General features: G+C 41.6%; 1 protein-coding gene and 1 long non-coding RNA gene across 7 annotated transcripts in view; one reads left to right on the forward strand and one right to left on the reverse strand.

The window, feature by feature from the left end:
- The window catches only part of LOC147015469 (uncharacterized), an 87262-nt gene extending 81764 nt beyond the window's left edge, over window positions 1–5498 (forward strand). For both annotated transcript variants that reach the window (XR_015050347.1, XR_015050348.1), the window contains 4 exons: window positions 114–354; window positions 848–1323; window positions 4382–4438; window positions 5143–5498. This is a non-coding gene — a long non-coding RNA (uncharacterized LOC147015469). The remainder of the gene's footprint in view (window positions 1–113; window positions 355–847; window positions 1324–4381; window positions 4439–5142) is intronic.
- Window positions 70–23143, reverse strand: part of LOC147015471 (neuronal acetylcholine receptor subunit alpha-3-like) — a 37816-nt gene continuing 14742 nt past the window's right edge. The window contains exons 1-6 of one of the 5 annotated variants that reach the window (XM_085850261.1): window positions 20674–20934; window positions 14760–14902; window positions 14619–14663; window positions 3702–3811; window positions 2465–3455; window positions 70–209 (exon numbers count right to left, since the gene is read on the reverse strand). In XM_085850261.1, coding sequence (XP_085706387.1) covers window positions 78–209; window positions 2465–3455; window positions 3702–3811; window positions 14619–14663; window positions 14760–14902; window positions 20674–20728 — 1476 coding nt within the window. In that variant the 5' untranslated portion in view covers window positions 20729–20934 and the 3' untranslated portion in view covers window positions 70–77. Of the gene's footprint in view, window positions 210–2464; window positions 3456–3701; window positions 3812–14618; window positions 14664–14759; window positions 14903–20673; window positions 20935–23143 lie in introns of those variants that run through there. The other 4 variants (XM_085850260.1, XM_085850259.1, XM_085850263.1 and 1 more) reach the window with 4 other exon arrangements.

The following is a 23143-nucleotide window of genomic DNA, read 5'->3' on the forward strand; positions in this document are numbered from 1 at the left end:
GATGTACTGTAATTATTCCAATGATGACAACGCATGTTGATTCAATCATGAGCTTCCTGAACACATCAGCGATGTAATCATCTTGTGTGCTTTGTTGCCATGAGCGGCTGCAGGAACAAGCCAGCCGTACCCAGTGAGCACGCTATGACAAAGACCCATAAGAATATTCTATCCACAACCAAAGCGACGTATTTCCAATCACTCTCAACCTGTGGAACACACATTTACAAAATGATCACACTCCCCACATTCTCATGGTATCTATATTTCCAATATGGCATTATTTGAGATTGTAATACTTCTATGTTGACTCTATGCTTGTCTTTAGGTGAGAAATTCAAGTTTATGCAGAAGGTTTGTAATGTAAACTTACCTTTAGCATTGCTCCAGCTGCTCTCTCGAAACACTGCCCTCCCAAAGCCATCCAACGTTGCATGCATTCCTCACGAAACCCTCACTGACTCACACTCCAAAAGCCAAGGCTGGTTCACTGCTTGCATTCCTTTGTCTCCTTATTATCCCGATTATGCAATCATCTTGTGTCCATTGTCTCGTCCTCATAATTTACGTCTTTCAAATGGGTGGTCCATCACGACCTCATCCTCTCAACCATCTTCACATCTGTACATCCACCATATCTTGTATTTATGCTGATATCATTCTGCTCCTCTCCAGGTCATGCTCATTCATTTTTGTGTTATTTCTCCTTTCTTCCAAGTGCATGCCCACCCCCTGGTAGTCTGGAAACCTGTTTCCTTTTGTAATTCATCTGATTTTGAATTTCTCTTATAAGAAAACAATTAGACCATTCCTGTTATTTCCAATGCTCTCCACCTTTCCTTCTCAGTATCTGCCAAGCATGGAGCTGCTGCATACGCTGGCATCAGTCCCCACCTTTACTTTTCGGCTTTCTCAGCAGAGTCCGGGTCAACAACATCTGGGGGATCCTGCACCATTTGCCATCTAGAGTCTAGACTGTCTGGTCTTACCTCTCTGGCTCACAGTGTTCCTCACACATAGCCTAACTATGCCCATATCACTGCACTCACTCAATTCACACTACTCACTCCACACAATAAGTCTCATTGGATGAACACACACACAAACCCCATTGGGATGAGCCTCCACCCAGGTTTTCCCAATGTGGTTACTAAAGTGCTATTCTGCTGCACCATGCATTCTTTGTGTGGCAATGTACCAGGTGAAACCCACCACTTACTCCAGAAAGTCACGCCCCTCTGCCAGGTTTCCGCACCCAGTGTTGTCCTCCAGCTGCTCATCGACCTTCAAAGTCCCTTCTGCATGAGAACTCTCTACTCCTAGGTGTACACCCATTTCTTTCCCTGGTTCTAATATGCACACACACATGACTCTTAGAGTTCTTTAGGGCTTTCAAGGCTTTAGGTGTCTTAGGGGTCTTTAGGTGTCTTAAAGGATCTTCAAGGGTCTTAAATGTCGAAAGGATCTTGAAAGCAGTCGGTCTCAACTGCTTCAGGACTGGAATTGGACACTGCAGAGTCCTAATGTAGAAGTGAGGATATAATCAAAATCACCCTATCATTTGTGACTGTTGATAGGCTCCTCAAACAATGGAGCATCTCCTGAAATGCCCTCTCTTACCAGCGCCTGGCAGACCAGATGAATTGAAGGCTCTCAACTCCTATGCCAGAGCTTGTTATGTGTTTTGCAGTGGCTGGGAAATGTGTTATGACATGAAAGAAGAAAAATAAGGGTCTTGAAGGTTTTAGAGGGTCTTTGGGGTCTTAACGGACTAGGGGTCTTCAGGGTCATCTGCGTCTTTGGGGTCTAAAGGGTCATAAATGGTCAAAAGGGTAATGGGTGTCTTAAAGAATCTTAACGGTCTAAATGGGTCCTTTGGGTCTAAAGGATGTTAGGGGTTTTGGGGTCTTAAGAGTCTTGGGGGTCTAAAAGGTTATTGGTAGTCTAAAAGGTTCTTGGTGGTCTTTAAGGTCTTTGGTGTCGAGAGGGTATTAGGGGTCTTCATGGTCTTACGGGACTTAGGGGTCTTCTGCGTCTTAAAGTTGATTTGTGGTCTAGAGGGTATAACGGTCTTAAAGCAGCTTAGGGGGCTTAAGGATCTTAAAGGGTCTTTTGTGTCTCAAGGGTCTTGGGGGTGATGGGGGGGTCTTAAGGGTCTTAAGAGTCTTATAGTTCTTTAGGGATCTTGAGCATCTTGGGGGTCAGGACTTCAAAGGTCGAAGCTCTAAGGGGTTTCAGCAGTTTAAAGGGTTAAAGGGTTCAAAAGGTACATTTCATTCGTATGTAATTCATAGAGGTATGACAGGATGCAAGTAATAGACGTATAGTCACGGCTTCACGGACGAACTGTGCTTTTCGTTTTTCTATATATTGATAGTTATCTGCAGCTTCTCCAAGAGATTGTACATATACATTCATATTCTCATTCAATAAAGATTTGATAGATAGTAATGCAAAAACTTACATCATTTGCTTCATCCTGCTTCTTGAGGTTTTCTGCGATGAACTTGACACTATCAACCATCTGTTGAACTTCAGGTGAGAGCACAAACTGTGCCAGGAGCGCGTCAATGGACTCCACATTGGCATCGCTCAACAAGTTTCCCACGAGGGTCTGCTCATTGAACCCGCCGTGCGCGTCCATCAAGCATGGAGTCGTGCAAGCTCCAGCACTCAATGTAAACAGACAGTCAGGAGAAAGCCTGCAGCTGCCTCCAGAGCTTTGTGATGGATTTTCCTCTGAGTGTTTCTCCTTAGGCCGTTTGAGGAGCATGATGCTTGGGAGAGTTTCCAGGAAAACAGTTCTCACCCAATCTGGCATCGAGTATGTGTCTGGCGTTCTGTAGTGCACATTCAGAACAAAGATAGTGATGGCGATGGACAGTGTCATGAAAAGCATGGTGAACAGCAGATACTCTCCGATGAGAGGTATGACGAGTGAAGTTGAAGGGATGCTCTCCGTGATGACTAACAAGAAAACAGTCAGAGAGAGGAGCACAGATATGCACAGGGTGACCTTTTCGCCACAATCCGAAGGAAGATAAAAGACCAAGACCGTAATGAAAGAGATCAGCAAACATGGGATGATGAGATTGATTGTGTAAAATAATGGCAGACGTCGAATATACACTGAATAAGTAATATCCTGAAAAATGTCTTCACAGCAGTCGTACTTTATCTCATGCTTGTACCCGGGCACGTCGATGATGACCCACTCGCCATTTTCCCAAAAGTCTTTGAGATTAATTTTGGATCCGACGAGTCTCAGGTCAATCTGGGCCTTGTCGTGGGTCCAAATGCCAAATTTCAAGGTGCAGTTTTGGTAGTCAAAAGGAAAGTATGTGACGTCAATTTTACATGAGCTTTTGAAGATGGCTGGAGGCGTCCACAGCACGGTACCATCGAACTTCAGCATCGCTTTGGTTCTTTCTTGGACCTGGAAATCTCCGTCTGCGCTGTGGACAGAGCATTAGGTCAAGAGCAAAACCCATCATTCTCACCACTGAGAAAACTTTCTCAGCATCTGTGAAGTTATTCTGTCTCTGTATTATCAACTCATTCCTTTAGTGGAGGTGTGAGAAGTTCCATTGACACAATTAACATGTTTAAAAAAAAACATTTCCAGATGTACACATTGCAATATAACATGCAGAATGAAATACTGATTACAGTGTTGTATCATAATGTTTAAAAGTCCTTACTTATTATAAAGCACAATATCTGGCTTCCAAATACTCGTGGATGGGACTTTGATGTACTCGATTCCACCATACTTCGTTCGATTCCATTGAAGTTTTGAATCACTCCACATCTAAAAAGTATTTTGAAAATGTGATTGAACGTTACATGGGAGGTTTCAACAAACAATGATTAAATAGGTTGAGATATTATGTAGGTACCAATGGAGATTCCGCATAATGTAAAGTTTAATTTATACAATATCATGCAAAGAATAGTTACTTGATTAAATCAACTGCCCCCCCCCTACCTTCCCCCATCCCCAAGGCTTCAATCCCCTCCCCACTTCAAGTTATAAAAGTTTAGTGTCATGTCGCTTTCGAATCGGAAGACCCGTTTCGGATTTATTGATCATGGCCGACCACAATTCTACCTTCTTACGAGTGTACAGCACGGCCCAGATAATGCACTTGTGTGGCGGAAGACCATTGTTGTTAACAGATCGAGTAGCACAACAGCTGATTATGGGACGTGATCTGTGCCTTGCTACTCCACCACGTTAGGAGGTTTAATTCATACGAGCACGGAATGCTTACATATTGTAAGCAATAACGAACCGTGCTTTCCCCATTGTCTTGGGTCACTCACATGCATTTGTTTTTTTCATTTATTTAGTTTCATTTATCTATGTTTTCTTTTACAGATTTCTTCCGATGGTTTGGTGATGTTTTTCCTGATGTATCAGCTTCAATGCCCGTCGGTATGTGAAACTACCGTGCTTCCCCATTGTCTCGGATCATTCGCCTGCATTTTGTTTTCATTTAATTTTTACATTTATTTATTTTCATTTATTTGTATTTTCATTTACGGATGCTTTCTGATGGTTCTGTGATTTTTCTCAGGGTATCGGCTTTGATGTCCATTGAGACGGAACCGAACTTTAATATCAGTGAGTCAGTGGTTAGAATGAGCTTTATATATTAGATATATTGTTACATGGAAAGGGGAAGTTGGGGTCCATAGCTGGACTGTGGTAAGAATATCAGACCATGTGACTGAGAATAAAATAGCTTGGAGTGTAAATTACTTCTGTAATAGCTATTTCTATGGAAGCAAGTCATATTGTAAAATGTGTGCTGAGGAGGCAGTGAGCAATACCGTTAATATAGTATGGAGTAAGATTGTTGGGCAAAACGTCGTGTTTCTGAGTGAGGCTGGGTGAGGACTTGGACATTTTACACAGGCACTGAAATGGCACAATAAAATGTGCTTTGCAGTACAGTATGGACACTTACAACAGCACAACACATAGGCTTGGCGGTTCTGCTGGTACCTTCTGTTTTGACTTGAGTGGCCTTGGAAAAGGCTATCCCTGTCCTGTGGAACAGCCAATAAAGACCAGGCGTCGGCAGTCCCAAACGGCAATAAAACAACACTCTAGCGCATTTTCTCACTCTCTCACAGGACTGCACGAGATATGAGGACGTTGCTTCCTAATTCCTCACCTCCACATCGTCCACCTCATCACCATCCTCCTGCCCTGTGCCATACCGACCCTGTGCAAGACCAGTATACACAGTCTGTACTGGACACACAACCAGCTTGTACCATGCTCAAGGCCTCCCTCATTCCCCATTGTTAGGGAAGTTGCGGTATTTATTTTTGATGCCACAGTTGGGTTTGGCTTTGGTTATTTATCTCCTTTGTACATAAGTTTGCATGCCCCATCATCCCTATCTGTGCCTGTTGACTGCTTGATTTGCCCCACACTATTTTAGTGTCCTGTCACCCCTTTCCCCCATATTCATTACTTGAATAAACCCCCCTTTTATAATAAGAAACATCTTCCTGCCTTTTTGCTTCTCATGTGTTTCACCACAAGGGTTGGCTTCATTTGTGTGATCCTTGGGGAACAGTGGTTATATTGACCGCAGTATTTTAAATGGACCATGTTAACAGATAATCCAATATAACGATATATTATATACAATTAATATATATATATATATATATATATATATATATATATATATATATATATATATATATATATATATATATATATATATATATATATATATATATATATATATATATATATATCCTGGTGTTGGTGCAGTGGTTTGGGCAGCAGCTTGGGATCCAAAAGGTCCTGAGTTCAAGCCCCGTTGGGCCACTGAATTAATACACCAGGGGGTTGACTCAGCCTGTCATCCTTCAGAGGTCGGCGAAATGAGTACCAGTGTACTGGGCCCGGTGTATACCCCAGTTAAAATAGGTGTACCATATCCCTGTGTCGTAAGAGGCGACCAGGGTTGCGTCAGGAAGGGCATCCGGCGTAAAACCTGTGCCAAATCACTATGCAGATCATACGGATGATCCGCTGTGGCGAACCCTAACGGGAGCAGCCGAAAGAAGAAGATATATACATATATACATATATATATATATATATATATATATATATATATATATATATATATATATATATATATATATATATATATATATATATATATATATATATATATATATATATATATATATATATATATACAGTAATCCCCCGTTTATCGTGGGGGTTACGTTCCAAACCTCCCCGCGCTAAGTGAAAATCCACGATGAATGGACGCCTCCCCCCCCAAAAATCGACTCGTCTGGTCTGTTCGGTTTGGCAGTGATTGGGTTTGAGGTGCCGGAGATCGACTCGTCTGGTCTGTTCGGTTTGGCAGTGATTGGGTTTGAGGTGCCGGAGATCGACTCGTCTGGTCTGTTCGGTTTGGCAGTGATTGGGTTTGAGGTGCCGGAGATCGACTCGTCTGGTCTGTTCGGTTTGGCAGTGATTGGGTTTGAGGTGCCGGAGATCGACTCGTCTGGTCTGGTCGGTTTGGCAGTGATTGGGTTTGAGGTGCCGGAGATCGACTCGTCTGGTCTGTTCGGTTTGGCAGTGATTGGGTTTGAGGTGCCGGAGATCGACTCGTCTGGTCTGGTCGGTTTGGCAGTGATTGGGTTTGAGGTGCCGGAGATCGACTTGTCTGGTCTGGTCGGTTTTGAGGTGCTGGGAATGAGCAGTGCTCATCCAACGGCGGCAAACCTTTTTCCTTCCTCAAGGCATATATCGAGCACCTTAACCTTCTCCTGGAGCGTCCCAGGACCTTCCTCTGGCGCTTTGGTTCCTTGCTAGAAGCCTCAGAAGGTGCAGGGCATTTGGGCGGCATCGTAGGGCTTGGAGAAAAAAACGTAGAAAATATTCGAAGTTCACAAGCGAAACTTTGTCTCGTGCGTTGTGTGACTGGTCGAGCACCACACGTTATAATTTATTGCTTAAATAATTTATATTTTATATATTATTACCGCGATGTACCGGGGGAATCCGCAGAAAAAAATTAGTTACGTTCCAAGGGAAAACCCGCGATGAACCGGGGGCGTGATAGGTGAACCGCGATGAAGCGGGGGTTCACTGTATACATATATACATATATACATACGTATATATACTGAGTGTCCCAAAAAAATATACAACTTTTCATCTGCAAAGAGGATGGTCATAACATATATTTTTAAAAAAGATATATAGCTGGATAGAAAGCTGAAAGGTTGAAGTTTATTGTACCAATGTCAAAATTGCCACCAAAATTTAAATTTTGGGATAGAATCGTCGTTTTCTTTTAGACCACATGTTCGACGTAGGCTCCACGTTGTCCGATCACTGCCTGCAAACGCATTGTCATGTTCTCCATCACTTTGGGAAACGTTTCCTGAGGAATGTTCTGGATTTCTCGGTGGATGCTTTCCTTCAGCTGATCAAGAGTCTGAGGCCTAGGGTTTCCATAGATCCTGTCCTTGAGATACCCAACAAGAAGAAGTCTAGAGGAGTAAGGTCAGGGGAATACGGTGGCCACTCAACGTCTTCGTAGGGGAGATAAAGCGGCCTTCAAAATGTTGGTTGAGAAAACGCCTTGTTTCCCTGGCTGTATGGGGCGGTGCCCCATCCTGCTGGAACCGATGGGTTCTCATCTGGATCAGGTTGTTTCTCCTACGGGCCTGAGTACGTAGCTCAGGCAGATAGAATTCCTGAATCATTTCGCGATAGTTCCTCTGGTTTACCGTGCAAGTGCGTCCCTGGTCATCTTCAAAGAAGTATGGACCAATTATCCCATACCAACCAACCACCACCCACATGGTGACTTTGAGAACAGATCGAGGCACCAGTTCAGTTGATGCATAACCAGGATTTTCAGTTCCCCAGTACCAAAAGTTTTGCTTGTTTACCTCCCCGGACAAGTGAGCATGGCATTCCTCCATCATGTGAAGTTTTTCGAGGAAGTCTGCATCTTCCTCCAACCTTCCTGATAACCAATTTGCAAAGTCTAGTCGTTTGCATTTCTGTTGATCAGTAAGCACCGTTTCCGTTTGAATTTTGTATGGAAAGGCATGAATGTCTTGGCGAAGGATCCTCTGAACGGTGCTCTTATGAATGTTTGTCTCGGCAGAAAGTCGTCGAATCGATTTTTTTGGACTCTGAACGACCACCTGTCTCACCATTTCCACATTTTCTTCACTACGACCTGTCCTCTTCCGACCACTGACCCTTGTGAAGGTCACAGATGGTTCCCACATTGGTAAACTTTGCGTTGGTGCACTTTATTGTCCGAAAGTTTGGTGCATGGCGCAAGTGGATACCGAAATGTCTCGAGTAAAGACGTTGCACCTGTATGACACTTTTCGTCTGGTGCCAAAGTTCAACAATTTTCGTCCGTTGTTGTACTGTCAGTCTTGGCATTTTTCTGGCGCTTGCTTGGTATCAAAATAAACTGCAAGGTCTCTGCAACAAGAAATGAAGCATGTCACAAAATTACTGCTTTTTTAGGATCAAACGACGCATTTTAAAAGTTGTATTTTTTTGGGGACACCATATATATATAATTTTTAAATAATATCTAGTGGTCAAACTTTAACGTGAATAAAATTTGAGCATTTACCTCAGGAGTCATCATTTGGCTAACCGGTTTCTCGAGGTATATCAACACATTTTCCATGGTTTGTTGTTGCGCTTCATGGATCATCATACCAAATCGTGACTGAATCGGGAATTGCTTTTCTAATAATTTTTTTCTTTGCCTGATTTGAACGAAACTTGATACTGCACACTGCAGGTGAATGGGAAGTAAGGTGGCCAAAAAATATTTGCACTATCGTGTTCTGTTTTGGCTGTATTTCGGGAACATACATACATACATACATTCAACATGAGAGTTTTCGTAATAAGAATATATATATATATATATATATATATATATATATATATATATATATATATATATATATATATATATATATATATATATATATATATATATATATATATATATATACAGTGGGTAGAACAAGTATTTGATACACTGCCGATTTTGCAGGTTTTCCCACTTACAAAGCACGTAGAGGTCTATAATTTTTATCATAGGTACACTTCAACTGTGAAACACGGAATCTAAAACAAAAATCCTGAAAACAACATTGTATGATTTTTAAATAATTAATTTGCATTTTATTGCATGAAATAAGTATTTGATTACCTACCAACCAGTAAGAATTCTGGCTCTCACAGACCTGTTAGTTTTGTCTTTAAGAAGCCCTCCCATTCTCCACTCATTACCTGTATTAACTGCACCTGTTTGAACTCGTTCTCTGCATAAAAGACAGCTGTCCACACTCAATCAATCAGACTCCAACCTCTCCACAATGGGCAAGACCAGAGAGCTGTCTAAGGACATCAGGGATAAAATTGTAGACTTGCACAAGGATGGGATGGGCTACAGGACAATAGGCAAGCAGCTTGGTGAGAAGGCAACAACTGTTGGTGCAATTATTCGAAAATGGAAGAAGTTTAAGATAACAGTCAATCCCCTCAGTCTGGGGCTCCATGCAAGATCTCACCTTGTGGAGCCTCAATGATCATGAGAAAGGTGAGGGATCAGCCCAGAACTACATGGCAGGACCTGGTCAATGACCTGAAGAGAGCTGGGACCACAGTATCAAAGAAAACCATAAGTAACACACTACGCCGTCATGGATTAAAATCCTGCAGCGCACTCAAGGTCCCTCTGCTCAAGCCAGCGCATGTCCAGGCCCATCTGAAGTTTGCCAATGACCATCTGGATGATCCAGAGGAGGAATGGGAGAAGGTCATGTGGTCTGATGAGACCAAAATAGAGCTTTTTGGTTTAAACTCCACTCGCCGTGTTTGGAGGAAGAAGAAGGATGAGTACAACCCCAAGAACACCATCCGAACCGTGAAGCGTGGAGGTGGAAACATCATTCTTTGGGGATGCTTTTCTGCAAAGGGGACAGGACGACTGCACCGTATTGAGGGGAGGATGGATGGGACCATGTATCGCGAGATCTTGGCCAACAACCTCCTTCCCTCAACAAGAGCATTGAAGATGGCGTGGCTGGGTCTTCCAGCATGACAACGACCCGAAACACACAGCCAGGGCAACTAAGGAGTGGCTCCGTAAGAAGCATCTCAAGGTCCTGGAGTGGTCTAGCCAGTCTCCAGACCTGAACCCAATAGAAAATCTTTGGAGGGAGCTGAAAGTCTGTGTTGCCCAGCGACAGCCCCGAAACCTGAAGGATCTGGAGAAGATCTGTATGGAGGAGTGGGCCAAAATCCCTGCTGCAGTCTGTGCAAACCTGGTTAAGAACTGCAGGAAACGTCTGATCTCTGTAATTGCAAACAAACGTTTTTGTACCAAATATTAAGTTCTGTTTTTCTGATGTATCAAATACTTATTTCATGCAATAAAATGCAAATTAATTATTTTAAAATCATACAATGTGATTTTCAGGATTTTTGTTTTAGATTCCGTCTTTCACAGTTGAAGTGTACCTATGATAAAAATTACAGAACTCTATATGCTTTGAAAGTGGGAAAACCTGCAAAATCGGCAGTGTATCAAATACTTGTTCTCCCCACTGTATATATGTATATATATATATATATATATATATGTATATATATATATATATATATATATATATATATATATATATATATATATATATATATATATATATATATATATATATATATATATATATATATATATATATATATTGGGTCGCCGAAATAGGTGACCCTTATTGTCAGTAATTCTGTCTGTTTGTTTGGATGTTTGTTCGTTTGTCATCAGCATAATTGGTAGTAAACGTGGGCGGATTTTGATCAAACTCGGGTGGTAGGTACATCTTACGACCTAATGCTTTGGAAATTGATGGTTGCTAGTGAGGCTTTGGTTCCCTAGCAACAACCGAAAAACCTTCAAAATCGGTACCGTTCACGCGAAATCAATTCCGAAAGCCATTATCCCACGTAGGGTTATGAAATTCGGCACGAATCATCTACAGGTGATGCTCTATCAAATATATTCTGGTTTTTGTGATATATGGAATACTTTACCTGCAGCACCCCTACAATTAGGCTATGCGTGAAAATTGGCGAAAATTGAAGGCCCCCTAGTGACCAGGTGAGTGCATCGATACGAATGAAACTTTGCAGGTTCATGGTACTCAATGAGTACTACAACTTTGCCTCAGGACATATTGACCGATTTCGCTTTGGTCAGGGGCTCAAAAGTCAATTAGTGCAAAAAAAATCGATAATATGCGAGAGCTGGAGGTGCCTTTGCGCCAAATGCTACTCCTCCTAGGGTTATCGTCGGATGGTCATGAAAATTCACACTAATCATCTGGAATACATTGTGCACAAACGATCGAGCCGAATTTTTGATTTAGATCTTTGATCACCCACAGCACCCCCTCGAACTTTGGGCATTTCCGATTTCAAACCGCATTTTCGGTACTTTTCATTCAAATTGATACCGAGTAGTTATCAGTAGATGGAACTGGATGAGATTTGATATGCATAATCTTAAGGTGATTCCCTATCCGCTATATGACATCCATTTTGCTCTATATCTTATAGTTTCCATGCTCAGCGACCCATCGCCACTTACCGGCTTGTATATATATATATATATATATATATATATATATATATATATATATATATATATATATATATATATATATATATATATATATATATATATGTCTGGTGTTGGCTTTATGGTTCGGGTGGTGGGCCTGTGATCCGAGGGTCCTGAGTTCAAATTCCGCTCAGCTGTTGAATTAATATCAGGTGGGGTTAACTTGGCCTGTCATCCTTCCAAGTTCGACAAAATGAGTGCCAGCATGCTGGTATACTGTCTTGGGGTGGTGACTCGTCCAAGATTGTGCCCAATAGCCAAGGAGACTGTTTAGGCAGCACCAACTCTCTGTACAGAGTTTGGTCCGAAGGATGGAATGGATATGGATATATATGTATATATATATATATACATATACATACATATATATATATATATATATATATATATATATATATATATATATATATATATATATATATATATACATACATACATACATACATATATATAGTTAGTTGTGGTTCTGCATCGCCTGGTGTTGGCGCAGTGGTTAAGACAGTGACTTGGGACCCAAAAAGTCCTGAGTTCAAGCCCCGTTGGGCCACTGAATATGGATATATATATATATATATATATATATATATATATATATATATATATATATATATATATATTATACTGCATGTTTGTGTATATGTATACATGTGTGTGTATGTATATGTATATATATATTTCTATATATATATATATATATATATATATATATATATATATATATATATATATATTATACTGCATGTTTGTGTATATGTATACATGTGTGTGTATGTATATGTATATATATATATATATATATATATATATATATATATATATATGTATATATATTATACTGCATGTTTGTGTATATGTATACATACATATATTATACTGCATGTTTGTGTATATGTATACATACATATATATATATATATATATATATATATATATATATATATATATATATGTATGTATATACCAAGTCGTATAACACCAGGGGGTTGACTCAGTCTGTCATCCTTCCAAGGTCGGCGAAATGAGTACCAGTGTACTGGGCCGGTGTATACCCCGGTTAAAATATGTGTACCAGATCCCTGTGTCGTAAGAGGTGACCAGGGTTGCGTCAGGAAGGGCATCCGGCGTAAAACATGTGCCAAATCACTATGCGGATCATATGGATGATCCGCTGTGGCGACCCCTCACGGGAGCAGCCGAAAGAAGAAGAAGAAGAGTTGTGGTTCTGCAAAACCACATTCCTCGAAGGAAATAGCACCCAACATATAGTGATCCACAGACAGTTATTTCATCATTCTTTGTGCAGTTAGACCTCCCCTCATGTCTCGTGGGTTAACAGGATAAAGTGCATTACAGGGGTCTGGAAGTTAGGTCTATTAACTATTTATATCTCATATTCTGATTTCTACTCTAACCCTTTCCTTTTAGCCATGGTACAAAACAACCAAGCATGCACACACGCCATTCAATATGCAATTGATAATAAGCACACCATGATGCCTCCCGTGGTTGAGAACCACCACACTCCCTCCACTACACACTACACTCTCCACGCACGGGCATTGCGCTCCATTATTTCATTCAAATCTGTGTGCCAATTCCCAACCGGCACCTTACCTTACTTCGCACCTCGCTCACCAAATCTCACTACTTCAACCACAATCACCTTCCGCGCATGGAAAAAATATTCAGGCACCCCCTCATGCCACTGCATCACTACAATTCACCAATATTTATATAGAGGAGTACTGCATGACTCGGGCAGTCCTCGAGACCGCACGATGCTTGGCCTAGCAACACACGTCAATAGCTCGACCGTATCTCACCGGGGACGTCCAAGGTGAGCACGCGGAAATGACACCACCCTCATCCAGTCACTAGACCACGGCAAGACAGGGGCAATGAGGAGGGGTCACAAGCAGGGCGAAGAAGGGCAAGAAGCCTCACTCCCCGCCGTGTGCAGGCTCCCATGGACTCGCCCTTCCTGGGTGGAGTTTCGGCCCGTGCCGGGAAACCCCACCCACTCTTCCACATGGGTTCGTACTTGTCGAGCAACAGTATCAATGTTGCAAAGGTCGTCGGAAAAGTGTTACAACGTTTGTGGGAGCAGAGAAACCGGAACCGCGAGATATTGCCTTGGCATGTCAGGGTGCGAGAAAGCAGCTGGTTGGTGGTGAATCATGATGGGCCGAGGGGTCATGCAGATGGGATGGTTGTAAGATGGCTTGTTTGATATAATAACCTAACTAAAAGAAATCGCAATGCACGCCTTTGATTCTCCCACTGGACAAAAGGAAGGGGATCTGACTACACACATAGTTAACGACATAACTGACTTTTGGGACATCTGTATGTTGAACGCAAATGGTTTCCAGATCCGTAACAAACAAACAATATATATATATATATATATATATATATATATATATATATATATATATATATATATATATATATATATATATATATATGTATACATATATGTATATATACATACAATATATGCATACACTTCCCTGCATCGTTTTCGTTTTTAACTCGCCTGTCCGAAGAACAGAGAGTTATAGCGATACCCCCGGCATGAGGGTGAGCGTGAAAATGTTAAAGTTTTTGGTGCAAGTTATTTCTTTTCTAATGTTCTTATCTACCACACTATTTTTTCTGATTTCAATATACAAATACATATATTGCTTTAAAATTATTTGGATCAGACTTCACTGCAATGCTTTATAAAAAATATTATTAGACTAGTCTTTTAAAAACGAAAAACGATAAATGTATAAACCGGCGAGCATTGGGTGGCTTTGACACCACTCTGATTAATGGTAATTACTGGAGAATTTCTATTATATTATCTTTGACCTTTGATGTGATGGGGAATTTAATCTCACCTACCTGTTTCAACCATACATTTGTTTCCATTATTTGATTGACTTCATCCTGACAAAAAAGGGAATTTTTTTGTTAAAAACGAAAATGAATTTGAGTACACAGGCTGTCATGATCAAAATGAGTGTTGAGGTATGATTGGCGTACCACTTTGACGAGTTGAGACATGTATAACTCGAAGTTTACTATCACTGGATCAGATACCCTGGTCACAGGCCGGATGTAGGAGATGTATTTGCTGAAAAGATCTTCATGAAGTCTGATCTCTGCTTCCAATGCCCAACAACCTGCTTTAAGCACATTTCACAATAGGTAAAATCTCACAGGCCAAAAATTAAGGAACTTTCATTACTAAGCTTGACTTGAAATGATCAGTCAATTCCACTGCAGGCCAAAGGCCTGTCATAGTAACCTACTACGATAACGCACAATTAATTTAAGGCTCACTCAGGTGTTTATACAAACAATATACTACAAGGGCAGTTGTAAACTGGACTCTTATTCACTTTCCAGAAACCCAGAAACTCTTCTAGTATTTTCCACTTATTCCACATCCCCAATAGAATGTACCTTTTTAGGAAATGTCACAATCGATGGCACTCCTGACACTCATATTCACTCGGTCAATGTTTGCCGATGTGATCGCAGGAATGTTATGACGTATTCACAATTGGTCCAGCCTGTTTGCTATTCCCATCTGAAAAGTCACTTGTGGATGTTGATCGAGGCACAAGTCCCATAAACCATACTCTGTTGATTTGTCCAGTCTATTCATGTAAAAAGTATTTGATTTGTTAAAGTTTGCCTTGGAATTTGTTTATAACTAAGCTTCTACACTGCCTTGACTATCAATCTTCACCATATTCTTTTCGCTTGTATAAACACTTTGGTTGATGAGAAATTTCATAATTGCTGGCTGTTCCAACCAGGACACTTGTAACATCAGCCACTATTTGCTTCTGGTATGCATGGACATAACCTCTGAATGACAGCCACCCAGCACAGAAATGAGATTGTCTAACAAGTTGAGAGATTGTGTTTCATAAACTCACAGCTACTAAAAAAACTTTCAATAGAATAATCTTTGTACAAAAACATTTGGACTTCCAGTTTTGGGTCTGAGCACATTGAGCATTAGCTTGTACAGCGCCTCCTTGTTCATCAAAGCTAAGTTTTAAAGACTAGATCTGTCATCATTCTGTTATCGTTTCGTCCGTGTTGTTACCCTCGCCAAAGGAGAGGGTGTTGCGATTGAGTCCGTTTGTCTGTCTGTTTGTTTGTTTCTCTGCATAGAACTTTCGTGTTTTTCTCCGCAACCATTTGCCGGATTGAGACCATGTTTTCAACATAGGAGTGACTACTCGTATATAATGTTGTAATCATAATTATGCCATCATGGATCACGTGGTGTGCCAGCCATGTTGGAAAAACTGAAAATAATTGGACCTCTATCTCTAACACCGCAGCAAGGAAAAAATAGAAACTTGGCACACGGCAAGTACTCCTCATGAGGAATAATGGTGATGTTTTGATGATGTCATATGTGCCTTCATTATGACGTCATAATTGTATATGTAGAACACTACATCTGATCAGTATGAAACGTTTTGAGGGTCATCTCGGGATAAAATTGTTTTCAGAAAAAACTTTTGACGACATTGGTCACGTGATTCGGCAGCCATATTGTTTTAAAACAAAAAAAAACCTTCAAAAACCTTCTCTGATGTTGTTGAACAGATTGAGGTGAAACTTTACACATATAACCGCCTACCCATGAGGAACAAAAGGTTAACATATATGATGTCATCGGTCACATGGTTTGGCAGCCACATTAGATTTACCCAAAAACCAATCAAAATCTTCTCCAGAACGGCTGGACATATCGAGGGGAAACTTCACACAAATGTACCCCAGGCCATCGTTGTACAAGTTTGTTCAGGAATAACTGATGTCACATGGTTTGGCAGCCATATTGGATTGAAGAAAAATATTAAATAATGTTTTCTATGGAACTGCTTAATAAATTGACATGAACCTTCAGAATTATCATCCAGGAAATAAATGTTTTAAATTTCAATTTGATCAGACGCATGGTCCGGCAGGCAGAATTATTAAATTTATTTGATATCGTTTTTTTTTTTTTTTCCGAGTAAGGCTCACTTGGCTGTGCCTGGATGGGTTTGAGGGTAGAGTAGTTGCAGCTGAAACCCAAATTCTATCCAGGTTCCTCCTGATGACTTCATCTTTTCTTTTTGCTTGTTTGGGTTCCTTCTGATGACTCCAATGCAAGACTGTACCTATTTGGTCTTCCAATTGATCTGAATCGAGTTTATTTTAATCTCATTCTGAATTCAATTGGATAATAACATAAAAACGTCATGGGTCAGGGTCAGGTGTCCCATCAAAATGAGGTTGCATCAATGTGGGATGTCTTGGTACCTGGTCATCACTTCCAGCAGTTATAAAGTGGCAGTTCTAATTATGTCCCTTATCAATTAAATAACAAAGCAGTACACAAATGCCACACAAAATAAGTTCTGGAGAGGGTCTGCAATCTCTGATTGTTCATTTTCTTGTTGGTTGCATTTTTGTCCATGTTTCCGTGTTCAACCAGACCTTGTTGTGATGTATTGTTGAACTTGTGCCCCTGCGAGTTTCTGGCCTACTCATCAAGCACTCAGCAAGCGGGCACACCAATTCCTTCTCTACTCTGACAATATATGTCTCACTCTGCTTTATTTATCCTGAGAGTTCTCTTTCACACTCTTCAACTTTATCTTATTACCCCTGCCTCGCTTCAAAAAATAAAAAGTAATCCGAAAAATGCTTTTCCCTCTTTAATGTGACAGCGCATGCGTCCTCAAAACCTGCTCTTCTGCTCTTGCAATCCTCTTTCCACTCCGTTCTGCCTCTCATTTTCCCCAGGTCATCTTTCTTTTGTTTGAAACACAGCCAAATCACTGCCTTCGATAAACATGCCGCATAAACTAATCCCCATCACCACAAACCTATCAGCTTACTTCCAATCATCAGCAAGGTGATGAAATCTATCATTGAAGTTGACAACAAATTCTCTTTTTTTCCAATGGTCTGATCTCACACAATCAATTGAAGTCCATTCACTCTACCCTGGACATGCTGCCTCTACTCTCCCAACAATAGTTGGAGGCCCTCATTGTCAGACATGTGACGAGGGCCATCTCCCTCAACATATCTCTACCATTCAATACAGTCTGGCACCCTGCCTTGCTCTCCACACTCTCTAACTGGCGTACAAGGCCACCTCTGCTCATGTCTTACTGACTTCCTCCACTCTCATAACCAACATATGGCTCTCGACAGGTTCTCTCTTCCCCCTTCAATTAGGCATGCATCAGCCTCTCCCTTCCCGGGAGACTTTGATAGAATCATGAGCTGGTCAAACACTTGGAATACGTCTTTCAATCCTGACATATCTTGAGCCTGGTGTTGGCTTATTGGTTGGGGTGGCTGGCTGGCTTGGAATCCTTGGGTCCTGAGTTCAAGCCCCGTTGGCCACCAAATTAGCACCAGGGGGTTGACTCAGCCTGTCATCCTTCCGAGGTTGGCGAAATAAGTACCAGTGTACTCGTCCCGGTGTATGCCCCGGTTAGAATCGGTGTACCATATTCCTGTGTGTTGTAAGAGGCGACCAGTGATGGCGTCAGGAAGGGCATCCGGCCATATATAAAAAAAAAAAAACATTGCCTCAAGAAGGGACCCATGATTGCATGGAGCCCACAAAAAGGCAATATCTTACATATGTTTTTAATCCTGACATATCTCACACTCTGCCTCTGCCTCTCTGAAAAGACCATCTGGTGAACTCCCACATCTACTTCCTTAACAATCTTCTTGAAGAAGTTCAGTCACTCAAACCTGAGTCTCACAATCTGCCATGACCTTTCTTCAGCAAATCACTTATATAACTTGGTCTCCAAAGTCAGTCACCAACTGGGTATCCTCTGTCATGCAGTCTTTCCTTGGCACACCTGAACTTCTATCTACCTACAAAGCATTCATCTACAGCTTGATGGATTACTGCTCTCCTCTGGGCTGACACACCTGCCTCTCACCTTGTCAGCTCGATGAGTTGGAAACCAGGGCCTTAAAAATAATTGGAATCTCCTGCGATGAAAATAAGTCTCCAGGCCTATCACTTTCACAACGCAGACAGCTTAGTGGTCTTGCTGTCTTCCACTATGCTTGGTGTTGGCTTAATGGTAAGAGTGGTTGGCTTGGGATCTGAGGGTCCTGTTTAAATCCCACTTGGCTGTTGAATTAATACCTGGTGGGGTTAACTCTGTTTGTCATCCTTCTGAGGTTGGCAAAATGAGTGCCAGCTTGCTGGTATCCGATGTCAGAGTGGTGATCTGTCCAGGAATGTGTCCAATAGCCAAGGAGACTGCTTAGGCAGCATCAACGCTCTGCACAGAGTATGGTCTCAATGGATGGATGGATCTCTTCTACTGCCTCCTCTCTGTTCTTCAATCCTCTTCCTTTTCCGTGCTCTGTTTCCCCCCCCCCCCCAGGTTTCTGCAGGGCACATGCCATCTGCCAGTAAGCCCCTCCTTGTGAAACTCCTAAAATCCAGACTCATTGCTCACCTCCACTCATTCATTCCCCATTTTTTCCCACCTGCAGATAAAACTTCCTTTGTTTCTTGAATCTCATTCTTCCCTGATCCTAGGCTTCAAGACAACTGCTCTTCATCATCTTAGGTCATCCCCCATCCACAACCATGATATTTTCTACCCCTATCAATCATCCCCAAGCCCATCTCTTTCAGTGTCCTCAGTTTTACCTTCCACTGCTGTGATCGAGATTTTGCAGCTATCTGCATCTTGTTTAGCCCTATGTCCTCCCTGTGCCCTCATTCCTCTGAACATCCCCTATTTCTCCAAGCCTCCCTCAATTTTCTCCTTCAACCCTGCTGTTTGTGTGTCCTCCCCCACCCCCCACTCCACCCCATTCCTTTTCTGCTGTTCTTTTAGTTCTGGTGTGTCCTTTTTGTTTTGTTTGCAGCACAAGGCTGTGATGTCGCATCAATGTCTGAGGGTGTGGCTGTGTGTTCTGCCTTGATCTGTTCTGTGCTCGCGACTCCACACGCCTCGGCATTGTATACAAAAACAATCTCATTAGTGGGTTTATGGCCATAACATCATAGTATATGGGATATGTGCTCTGTGTTGCAACATCAATCACTGGGCAATTAGAATTAACCAGCAATTCAAATTAACTCGATTCCATCCTTGCAGGTGGGTTAAATCCCCCACTTTTATGATTTGTAATACTGGCTTCCGCCAGGTGGCACTATATGATAAACATATTCAAAGAGAGAGTTGGGGTGCTCCTCCCACCCTGAACCCCCAGGACTTTGAATATTTTATACCCTATCTCCCCCCTCCTTTCGCCGAGTACAACCATCAATTTTCAACTCCTTCCGTCCAGCAGTTCAGAAGTGAATACAAGTCAAACACATAAACAAACAAGCAGACACGCTTCAAATTGTACAGGGTGGCCCAACATCAGGAGGCCCCATGTGATTGATTAATGCAGCAAATCACAACTTTAAACCAGATGGATTTTGTGTTAAGGGGTTATTGTTTAGTGAAGCACAAACTTCCACTTTCCATTGTTTAGGGTTCCACTGAGTACTTGGGTATATTTAAGATATCATGCATTTTATTTTACACTATAACGTTTGTTCAAAGAAACCCAAAACGGGGTCTCTTTATCTTGGGCCACCCTGTGTATAGTATGTTGATGCAAATCAAAAGAACAACATCTGCCAATCAATTTTTTTTTCTAAATTGATGTGTAATAACTTCAACATGACAATATTATTCAATTAATGTGATAACTCCTCCCAGCCAAAGCCCTCAGCCCAAGTCCTCCCCCTCCCCTTTACTCGCGCTTCTGTTCACCCTACTTCACCACCTCAATGAGTATCAACTTAATCATATGTTTTAAAAATAACAAAATCCTTATTCCACAGCTCTTAAGCAAAGTGACAAACTGCACATAATGCAAGCACACTTACCTAATGCAGCAGTTTCCAAAGTGAAGAGCATGATGAGCCATTGACAGCTGCCCATATTGTGATGAACAACTACTCTGCAGTGTCTCACTGTTTAAGCCAAAAACGAACTCTAAGGTAAAAAGTGTTCAATCCAAGTGAGGAATGTTACTGCAAGGAGCAGTGTTGTGCCAAAGAGAGAAGGTTCAGCTGTGGACATTGATAAAAACCCCAAGGAGCGGCACTGGCATACTGCACAGCTCACCCGGGAGAACCAACATCGAGACGTCATTTGTTGTCCTGCCCCCAGCTCTGTAATCCGATTTGGAAGCGACTCATGGCCAAGCCTATGACATGATATACGAAGCTCGGAGAAAGAACATTGCTCGCATATTTTTTTTCTTATCTTGTGCATCACTTAGTGCAAATATCCTCAGCGGATATGAACATGATATGAAGGTTTAAGCATTTTTGGGGGATGTACTCTACCCTTTTCTCCCTGTGCATGTGAGTTGTAAATCTATTTTTCATTTATTTTTTATTACTACATGACCTTTACTTTGTTACTGCGATTTCAACACCATATTCTTTATTCCTGCATTGTCTTTTGTGGGATATACACTGATGCCTGAATTGGGTCTAATTGAGTTACCCTGCAACCTCCGAATCCCAATGACCTTGAAACGTCAATAGGCCGAGCTTCATTCAATCTTTTCCTTTGAGTGTAGTTTGAATCAATTTTTAAGAGTTGCCTTGGTGTTATTGAATCTGTCAAGGATACCACTTGTCATGCCTCTTTGGGTGTTGCTATGAACATATTATTAAGAAAATAACTTTGGGGTTAATGAAGGATTAATTATTAATTAGTTATGTCATAATGAAGGTTTGAATAAGTGTTCTGTTACCCCAGTCAGAAACAATCAGGCTCAGGTGTAAAGGAAGTTCCTTCTCAATCACCTTTATGTCTCTTTCTTTTCCCTCTGTAATTAACATTCTTAATCCTTTCCTAATGTGATTTCTCACCTCCCCACACAACCATGTCAAAATGCTGGATCTACATGTGCCGGCCCCATGTTACTGCGTCAAAATGGCGAGTCCACCTGAGTAGCTTCGACCACATTCAATCAATATTCCATGTACACCTAGGCAAACCTCAGACGCGGATGTATTGACATGGCGGAGACATGCAAACGACTTCGTAGCCACAGGAGGAGGTGTGCGATGCTCATGGGGCAGGGGAAAAGCCTTGCCATGTGGGGCACATGGCTGCTACATAAGCCGAGAGCACAGGATCGCTGCAGTAGTGCCAAAGGATAGAGAGAAGTGAGGAGAGGACAAGATGAGTCATGTGCTCAGTTCCAAAGTCAGTTCAGGTCGAGCGTGCCACAGTATGGAGCTATTCCAGGCATTCTATGAGCCATTCTAATCACAGTACACATCATCGACTGCAGCTGGAACACGAGTGATGGTGCCCTCACTTTCAAATCCATCAGTAAGCCATGTGTTCCCCACAAGCACCTCAAGGAAAGCTTCACTCCACATTCACCTCCATTTATGTTTATTTTGTCTGTCCCGTGTCCCTGAGCAAGTCTGCACATATTGTTAGACTAAGACAGTCCGACAGTTCATATTTGTCCAGGTGTTGTGCTAATGGGGTTTTTCTCTTTCTCTTCACTACTTGATTCACTGTGTTCCCCATCACTGTTATATTTACTAGAAGCACCCGCTCCCTACGGGAGCTGCTGAGAGGGTCATGTTATTCTCTTTATGATTATTAATACCATACCAGAGTACCTGCCCAACAGCATGCAACACATTCTTCTGACACATCTCTTTATTTGGGCGGAGAAGAAGCAACATACCACTGTCTCGATTGATACCGAAAATATAAAATAACCGGGTTACATACATGAAGCAAACACATGCGTACTGCTTATGTGCATATATTATACATCATGGTTATTTAGCTCAGATAATTCCAATTGCACCCATCCTGCTCCCCCAAAGGAAGAAAATACCAAGATGGGTAGAAATATTTTTTTCAATACTTGATGGAATCAAATTAATTTTCAGGAAACGCACCTTCTGGGTACCCTCATTAATCCCGAAAAGTTTCAGCTTCCTAAGTCAAATCCTTTTGGAGGAGTAGATGAAACATATAATATACAACATACATACATATTTTCCCTCCATTATATATGGTTATTAAACCTGTTTTGTTTAAAAGTACTGACGCTGTGGATTTTGTGCAACAAAATTCCCCCATGGCATGACCAAATTCTCCTTAAAACTGAGCGCATAGGCCAAGTTTGGTGCACGTGCTAAATTAGTTAATCTCTAACTGCATCACAGTGCGGGGTCACCAAACGTGCATAGAACGCCTTCACTCAGTGTCCTGGCAACTAATTTCCGGCTGCCTCCTGGTGACCTAATTGGGAGATCAACTTTGCTAAAATATTGTTACGTTGGAGTGGGGTGAATATGAGCGAGGATG

This window comes from Eptatretus burgeri, chromosome 12, assembly GCF_056783735.1.
Source record: "Eptatretus burgeri isolate ZD-2024b chromosome 12, Ebu_testis_v1, whole genome shotgun sequence".
Lineage (NCBI taxonomy): Eukaryota > Metazoa > Chordata > Myxini > Myxiniformes > Myxinidae > Eptatretus > Eptatretus burgeri.